The 9,176-nt window shown below is 40.8% G+C and overlaps 1 protein-coding gene across 1 annotated transcript; it reads right to left on the bottom strand.

Moving 5' to 3' along the window:
* Nucleotides 1-6,065: 6,065 nt before the first annotated feature.
* cox7c (cytochrome c oxidase subunit 7C) lies at nucleotides 6,066-8,215 on the bottom strand. The gene is made up of 3 exons (XM_069683537.1): nucleotides 8,055-8,215; nucleotides 6,588-6,735; nucleotides 6,066-6,167 (listed from the first exon to the last, which is right to left on the bottom strand). The coding sequence occupies exons 1-2, from the start codon at nucleotides 8,127-8,129 to the stop codon at nucleotides 6,619-6,621; spliced, it is 192 nt and encodes a 63-aa protein (XP_069539638.1). The 5' UTR covers nucleotides 8,130-8,215; the 3' UTR covers nucleotides 6,066-6,167; nucleotides 6,588-6,618.
* Nucleotides 8,216-9,176: the final 961 nt, after the last annotated feature.

Here is a 9,176-nt window from a genome sequence, read left to right as displayed (position 1 = left end):
ACGTCTCTCGTGTCAGACCTTATTCCCACGCTACATTTGCACTGTTCCATCGCAGCAGAGAGAATCTCTGGAGAGGCTTCATTAGAGGAAAAGACATCTCCAACTGTTGGTTTTCTCTCCTATGTAGATCACATGGAACCAAACCAACCCAGTCTGCTTCAACTGAGTTACTTGTGACAGTGAATGAGCCTGCTGACATTTATATGAGGCATCTGTGTGGATCTGCTGCACTGTTAAAGAGAGAAAAATAAGACCAAAATTAGGTTAACAAGATAAACAATGAAAAAGTTGCCATGTCAGAAAGTATAAAATGATGGGACATTTAAATATCTGGCTTTATATAAGTCAGCTGTTACACTGAATTGAATCAGACAGGCTCTAACTTCCACAGAATACAAATTATATTAAAAAGAAATTCATGTCAGTCGGTGTGCAGTCACAAGGGCCCGGAGATGAAAATAACCCGAGACAAAAGACCTCAAAACCTCATGATTTAGCTCAACATTCAAATGCCGAGACGTATTTTATAACAGACAGCTGCTGAAATGGAAGATAAAAATACAGCCTTTTCATTGAGAGGGAACATCGCCACATTGAAAATGCACTGTATATTGTATGAAGTGAGAGAGCAAAACGCACATCCATCCACATCCGACCCTTCACAGGCATTAACATAACGCTTGAAGTGGGAGAGTGTGGACTGAAGTGGGCATGATTATTTAAAATGAAAACTTTTTCACCCTGAAACTTGCTACTATTAACTCTGGCAGTGTGTAGTGCTACATTATTGAACTGAAGACTGTTCGGAGCGCTAAAAGTGGGCTGGAGGGGATGTAGAGATTATGCCGGTTTTAGATCTCGACCGAGGTCCCTGCCAGGTCTCTGCACCCGCTATTTTCATATCAAACTGAATGTGGAAGAAACCTGAAGTGACGCTTTTTCCCCTCTCTTTTGGCTTTTACAACCTCTGTGTGATCTGCCAATGCTGGGGAAAAGAGGGCAGGTCTACTCAAGGTGGTGGAGTGCATGTATTTTTCTCCATGCAAATGATAAAGGGCTGCACAGTGCAATATATCCTGTAAAAAAAGGATGCAACTGTCTATGTTGTGTATATTGTATGTTACACAACAGTTCTGACCCAATCTTTGATCCCATTGGCTATAGTCTGACGACAATATCGCCTCTGGGGACAACAGGGGACAATCTCCAGGGCATGTAGCTGGAGGTTAGCAATAAACAACTTCCTTTTCCGTGTGCTGCGTTGTATGTTCTTGTGACTGACTTTATTAACAGGTCTTACCTTTGCCGAAATTTCAACATCATGATGCAGATTAGTAAAAAGTAAAAATGAAGCTTTATCAGGTCTGTCCTCAAATGGAGAAGAAAACTACTTTTAAAATGCTTATTTGTTGAACGGAGGTCAGATCGATCATTTCTGATGGATTCGAGGAAGTTGGGAAATCTGAGCACTGAACGGCTTTCGTGACACAGCGTCAAGGGAATTTATTCCAAGTTGAATTTTAGATCTAGAACCGATTGTTAGCTGTTAGCACGCAGATGTCTGTTTAAAGAGATTAATGAGAAGCTAAACCATCGCCAGATAGCCGCTGACGGGAGCCGGGATGTCATTATGGCGCATTACGCTCCGCCTGCTTTTGCTCTCCACACGGACTGTTTTTCCTGCATACATCGCAGCCTGCTGATACGTGATTGGTCAATATCACTTGGACTACAAGCGTACAACAAACGGAAACCAGAACACTCGCCCTCCCAGAAATCCAAGCCCCTAAAAAAGATTGGATCTGACCGAGTAATCTGATTGGACAAGATGCGTTCCATGAGTGCTGATATAGAGTATAACAGCACTGTGACTTTTAATTATGTTTCAGTCAAGTTGTAGAATTAGTTTTGGTGGTGAAGCACAGTGAATGTTAGATATATATATTTCCAACTATATGCTGCTGCTTGTTACACTGTTGTATAAACGTAATACTGAATATACTGAATACTGAATATTATATAAGCATGGCTATGTTTATCTTCGGACATCAGCCTTGGGCCTATGGCTGAATCAAAGCCATGCTGATGTTCAGCATAACAGTGCCCTCTGAATGTCATATTGCTTATTAATGGTGTGCTTCTGCGTGTAATGCGCTCAGTTCTGATAAAATTAGTGATGCTGCTTTATTTTTTTTCCCATTTACTCTTATCAGAGACAATTTGTTAGATGCCAGGAAATGTTAAAGTCTCTCTTGCACTTCTTTCTCTCTCTGACATACAAAAACTTGCGCACACACACACACACAGTCAACCTGCTCTCCTGCGAGCATTCATCTCCCATGAACAGCCTCCCCCTGGAGGTTCTGGACTAATTGTGTAGACTTCCTGGCCGAGGCAGTATAGAGCCCTACTCTGACGAAGTGGGAGGTGCGTGTACACTTCATCTTCCTGCACTGACAGTTCCGCACTTCTCCACAAGTCAGCATCTTTGAGGCACAGTGTGGTAAACAGAGACGCTGGGGAAAGGAGGATGGGCTGAGCTGAAAGGAAAAAAAAAAAACTTCAGCGAGTTCAGCGTGTCCTTGAAACTTTATTGACTGACAGTGCAGTGTCAGGGTGTTGTGCAGCAACTGGAGACAGCTGCTTTCACCTATTATTATTGTCATCATGCTTATATGATGGGAGGGCCACATCAAGAGCATCCCCTGGTTTGAGATGAGTTATATGGATTGGTTGGTACAATGAAATGCTGCTGTGCAAGATGTTTACTACAACGTGCTGATTAGAGCTCATCCAAGTCACACAGAGGGGTAATTTAGTCTGTGGAGTGTTTGTCAGGCACCCACTCTCATTCACACTGAGTAAATGTTTATATAACTGTCAATCACTAATGAATCTCCTCTAACCAGCAAACAGTCATAATTGTTTGACTATAATAGTGCTGCTGGATGTGAAATGTGCCTCTAACTGAGGGGATTCAATAAAATGTTGAGTCTTTTTATTAGGTGGCTGTGCGTGCTTTACACCGAGCTTAGCCCACTATCTTCTCCTCTGAAGTGCAAATGAGTCTATAATTAGATTCCACACGTGAGATGCAGAAAAGTCTATTATTGAACAGTCTACAGAGGCTGGAATGAACGGCCACAGATACTGCAAATAAGGGCATTTGCATATCTTCAGGAGCATATAAATCTATATTAGTTTGTTGGATAAAATGCCGTAACTGTGCCAGGACTGTATATACAGGATAGGCTTTTACTTGTTTGTAGTTGTGTGCAATGCAGGCTATTCGTTTTATTAGCATGCATGATGTTTAACAATCACTGAACGGTGATAAGCTGCTATGAAATTGATCTTTAATGACTACACTTTGTTTTAATTAGTGCCTGTGCGCCAGGGAATGTAAAGCATTTGGGAAGACGATTACAATAATGAATTTACCAGATATTGGCTATAATGGCGGCACAAACTCTGGCAAACCTCACGGAAAGCACAGACGCACACAACAGCTCTCCCTCTTTTTCATTTCCCCCTCACACTTACATAGTAAATGCAGCATGACAAACTCCTGCAAGAGACTTGGCATGCTGGCTGCGTAATCCCCCTGTAATGTATTCTTTTTTCTGCTTCCTTCCTGCAGCCGCTCAAAGTGGCACACAGTGGAGATATGGCAATGTGCTATTGTGGGCACCGTAGGACCCCGTCCTGCAACATGCCCTGTGCCAGCTCACCCTTATGCACTTTTCATAAGTCACCAGTGCTGCACTGCAGCTTGGTCCTTGTCCAGATAACACCATTGTGTGTAATTGCTCCTCACTGCCGGAGCCTGGCATCAACTAGGACTCTTAAAAGCCCCAGTTAGCAGCATAATGGCAGAGAATAGATCAAACATTTATGGGCAAAAAAAGGACCCACTGCTTAGTGCATGTTTTTTTCCTCTTTATACCCTGATAATGTGACACTCCTCATAGACCTGATCTCTTAAGGTGTCAACGCAAATCTGAGTTCTCTACTCTCCGGATGGAAAATGCGTGTCTCTTTATAAATCCATTTTTTTTGCAGCCATGTCCAAATGTTGGGGACATTCCTAAATTAGCGCTCTGAGTGCTGGAGAGTACTGTGGCGCCCATGTGAACTAAGCTGCTGGCAGTTCCGTTCAGCCACTGCCACACTTTAAGAGGAGCTTTTAAATGTTTAGCACAGTAATAACATGAAGCCAAACTAGCCTTGTGTGCAATCTAACTACTTTTCAAGGGTAAAAAAATAACTGCCCAAAACTTGCCGCAGTCTTAAATCGACGTGCTCGATGTGCGGAATGATGGCGATAACTTTTTACAGCCATTTTTCAAGCCTTTGAGGGGTGGGCGTTGGATACTCAAGATAATCTCTGGATGGAGTATCACTTCAATGAGGCTTATTTGTCTCTAATGGCACTTGAGAGCTCCCTTTTTCTCTGAGTAGCAGCAAAATGAGATTTGAGATGCACTCAAGGAGACTGTATTACTCATCTCAGGAGCTGGAGAACATCAACTAATGCAGCAGGCCTGTGGTTAATCTTGATGGTTCATTACATACTGATAAGGATGAGAAAGGATTGTTTCAGCCTGAGAGTATTCCTAAGTAAACAGAAAAGCTATTTAGAATGACAGTGACATGCATTATGTGCTGTTCTCACCTTACTTAAAAGAACTCACGGTAATCACACTCCACCTGACTTCCTGTCTTGAGTTGCATTATCACCTCAAGGTGCAAAAAAGATGCCAATCAGATGGCTAAGGTGTTGATTGCGGCTCTTGTTTGTGGCATGCTGTGTGTGTGGTTTAGTATGCTGCGATAATGCAACGTCACGTGTTGAGCTGTGTTTTTAACCTTCCCGCCCTTGAGCTACTAATAAAGGTCACTCTATTCTAAGCGCCGACAATACAACACGCCTATGGAATATCGGCTCCCACTTGTTGACCCCATTAAATGTCTGATAAGTTTATCACCACCTAGCAAGAGCTGCATGACCTGAATAATCTCCCATCCAGCAAGCCCAGAGGCGCAAACAGTATAACATCATTACAAATGCAAGAGAACACAAGAACACCTGACAGGTTTACAAGTTGCTGTAAGTTGTGTGTGCGTGGAAATCAGGGAGGTGTGGGTTAAAGGGTAGAAGCAGAGGTGTTTCCGTGGCTTACAGCTTGTCCTCGTATGTCCCTGCTTATGTCTTAAAGCCACCCAGGTGCCTTTTTCCTACACAGGATGAGAAAATGAAAAACTAACCTTAGCCGATTTCTAAAAATGACTGCAGGCATAAAGTAGAGCTGCATTGAAAACCTCTCAACTTTTACATTCCCCTTCCTCACTAACAGAGCAGCCACGCTTTCCTTTTTAATACATTGTCCTTGGATAATTATAGCCAGCAGCAGAGGGTTAACAGAACTGAAATAGGTTATTCAGTAGAGTTCAGCTGGAGAGCTAAGCTATGGAGAGGGGGAACAATACATATCAGAAGGGCTTTAAGAGCAGGAGGACCGGATCCTTCAACACAAGCCCTCTCTCACAACGATTTTCCTTTTTCCTTTTGGTTCATTCACTTCAGGTTTCAGCAACAAAAGGGTCGAAATTCAGAAATTATGGGTTCACTTTTACAGAATATTGCCTTTTACCATCAGGCTACACATGTTGTATGAATTTTGAGGGGAACTATTAAGTGCTTGTATGAGGTTGCAGTTATTATTTTCAGACTGGCGACAGTATTAATAAATCTGGAGAACCAAAGCTTTTCATGGATGTCATGAGGTACAAGGCGAAGTAAGTAGGAACACTGCAGGCTGTCGTCAATAGGAAAATACTGAATGACTGCGTCATCTTTTAAACCCTAATCAGGTTTTTATAAATTCTATACCTTTAGGCTTATATAATAATAAAAAAAAAATCTTAAGTGGGTTGCAATATAGCAAGCCTATTTTGGGAGCTAAAATGACACCTCGAAACATTTAAAAAAGCTAGTCATGATTACAATACCTTTACTTTGTGATCGAAGAATGTATATATTCTGGTGTTGCAAAAAAGGAGAGTTGTTCATATTTGAGGAAACTTTATTTACAAAGAAAATTAAGAGATTCCCATTGTTCCGCGTGGATAGGACTCTGATGGATAAATATGTTCCAGCTCTCGACCTGCAGGGAGAACAAGAAAATAGGGCAAAAGGTGATAAGGAGACTTGAATAAATCTGCTGACAGAAAAGCAATTTCTGAGTAAACACCAGCAAAGATAAATGTGACAACAACAACTCTGGCCCTGCTCCCACCTGATAAACATCAATGTCTGCAATAATCTGTCACATTAACTTGCTCAAGTGTAAGCTAATCTAAACAACACCGCATCAGTATAAACCCACATGACATTTCTGTTTATTACTCTCAGACATGCAGGTAATTTTTTTGTAGATACGTGGCTGAACCAAATGCTAGGGAAGCGCAGTGAAGGCCCGTCATTGTCTGATGTGACCATCAAACCACGGCTGAGGTAAATACCACATCATTCTGACATTTTAATGAAAGCAGATTCGTCAGATAAACACGGCAGTCATAATTACCTTTAAGGTCGAGTTATAGCACTGGGCCATTTTACTTCTTCAGGATCTGATGTCTGACAACGATGAAGGGGAATGCAAAGCCACTGCCGAAGAACACCACCATCATGCCCAGCAGACGCCATTTGTTGTCCACGGAGAATGGCAGATTCTGAACAAAGACAAGACGTATCATGAGGCGGAGAACATCTAATGCAGTTCTTTTGATACCACTATTCCTTCCAACTATTCCTGCATACTTCTAACTGCACACAGTTCACATTTGATACACCTTATAGTTCTAGCACTCTTATTAGTGTTATGGGCAGGATATTTGTGCAAGGAGCTTAATAATACATCCAAATATTACCTTGCAGAAAGCATCAGAAAAGAGTGACCTTGATCAAGGTAAAAATGCCATTTAAAGTTCAGGAATTGCTTGTGGAATTCAAATGAGGGGGAAACTAAGCATCTCAATGATACAAGACCACTTTTATATTCAACTTCACCTAGAATATTTCCCATTTCTTTATAACTCCACAAATGTCATCCAAAGAGGACGTATATTAAGGGGTATACAAAAGAAAAATCAAAGCAAGGGGCCTAGAACACTAATGCTTACCCCCAACTTAATTTCTCACGTGCAATAGTTAATGTACTGTAATTGAAATGCTGTTTTTACCACATGAAGCATTTTTTGCATTTAACTGAGGTCATTGTGAAATCAAAGTAGGGCGGACAGACAGTATAAACACCACACCATATTATATGTACTTTCATCAATAAAGTGGACAAAAGTACACAATGACATGATAAAGCTGGTTTGTTTTGACACTCTCTAACGTTACTGTAATCCTCTAAATGCCAGCGGCTGTGTGAAGAGAAATCAAAATTAAATCCAGAAACAGGCAATGTAGTTATGGTTATCATAATTTGTAAGTAGCATCTTTCTCCAGATCCACTTATTAAGATGAGCTGTGACCTTAAGTTACACCAATTAGCCGGAAGTAGTTCATAAAGTCAATGTTGTCGCCTGATTTTAAGTATTTGAGGTTGTTGTTGTGTCGTACTAAAGTATTAGCACACCCTTGAAAGAATGCCAGAACGTTAAATAACTTAAGCTGACTTATTTTGGTTTGCTAACCTAGTTTTATAAGGTGCTAGCATTGATTAAGTTAGCTAATGATTAGCTAACCTTATGTTAGCCACAAAGCTAGTGCTAACCAACAGGTCGCAATTCCAGACTGTTAACGAATAAATTCTGAAGTAACAAGCCTGTCCTTAAATTTCAATGTTTTGCTTCTAAAAGAACAACATATGTATGCCAGCGACTTTTGCTAATTTTGCTAACATTACTATCAGCCTCTTGTCGAATGCCGGACATGACCTCCAAGTAGCGCTAGCTTACCTTAGCCTGTGGACACAGACAAGGCCGCATATGGACAATATGTCGTTTAAAACAATAATGCTGCTTTAAGGAGGCAATCTTACCCTCCCTGGTCCCTCAGCATAGTGTGAAGAACGGACAGCGGAGGTTGTGAATCGCCTTACTGCTTGTCCCAGCATGATTACTGTGTTTTCTTCTCTGCCTCAGTACAACGATGCTATGTGCGACCTTCTTGTTTCTGTGAGCGGTAGAGCGGCGCAAAGGGTTATGGGAAATTTAAATGAAGCTATGGCGTCTGGGAAATGTAGTTCAAATAACAGCGATAGGCAATTACTGAAGGTTTCCCTGTTTTATCTGCTTCAAAGAACTGAGGTGATGGTCGTTGGTCTATCAGAGGTCCAGAAAGTATTTTTGTATGTGTCTGCATAAGACACATCTCAATTAATCCATCAATCAAGTTTATCTGTAATATGTAATCAGAAAAGATTCAATCAAAGTGCAATGTAGGCCTTCTCAGTTTTAACTCTATTCAAGGATAGTTTATTTCTTAATTAATTAATATATTATTTTTAAGTCTTACCAGTTTAGAGATAACAGCAATTTATCAGAGAGACATGCTGATCACAATGATCAATTTATTGTTGTTCTAACTTTGACAGATGAGACAGCTAAGAAGAACCGAAAGCCCTTATTTTTCTTAGGAGATCATTATAAGCACACCATGAATGAAACCACGATGGACATCAATCTTTCACAGTGAATTATTTTAAGTTTCATTAAAATGAATTGTACCAAGTAGGTGTGGTCAAACATTAGCTTATTCCATTTGAAAGTACAGTTACATTGAGATTAGAATTAAATCCTTTATTTGGACTTGTTTGTGTGTATTTTGTGTGGGTGCATGTGTTTGTGTGCCCTTGAGGGCTTCACTAGAGTAAAAAATATTTTTTGATAGCCTATCTGCACTCGCAGCCTTCATCACAAATATATCACTGCCATGGTAATAACTACAGAGCAGACATAGTGACTGATGGTGTGACCCTCCCTAAGTACTTCGGCTGCTACTTTCATTGATTAATGTTCATGTGTGCAAATTGGGCTTTAAACCATGTCACTCTAGAGGATGTTTGATTTATTCATTTATAATACAGAGTAATGTTAATCTGCGTCGATGCATGTCTGGTTTAGAGGTTTTATTGTCATGAGAAAGTTGTGTCGCAATTCCC

The sequence above is a fragment of the Semicossyphus pulcher genome, unplaced genomic scaffold (assembly GCF_022749685.1).
Source record: "Semicossyphus pulcher isolate SPU_LCO1_2020_fin unplaced genomic scaffold, fSemPul1.0.p SCAF_6, whole genome shotgun sequence".
NCBI lineage: Eukaryota > Metazoa > Chordata > Actinopteri > Labriformes > Labridae > Semicossyphus > Semicossyphus pulcher.
Note: the sequence above shows the minus strand (reverse complement) of the source record. Positions and strands in the feature narration are given on the sequence as shown.

Excerpts from the sequence above, each read along its gene's own strand:
- cox7c (XM_069683537.1), bottom strand. The coding sequence starts at position 8,129 with ATGCTGGGACAAGCAGTAAGGCGATTCACAACCTCCGCTGTCCGTTCT. Across the intron at positions 6,736-8,054 it reads ATGCTGAGGGACCAGGGAGG|AATCTGCCATTCTCCGTGGA; the intron begins GTAAGATTGCCT and ends GTCTTTGTTCAG.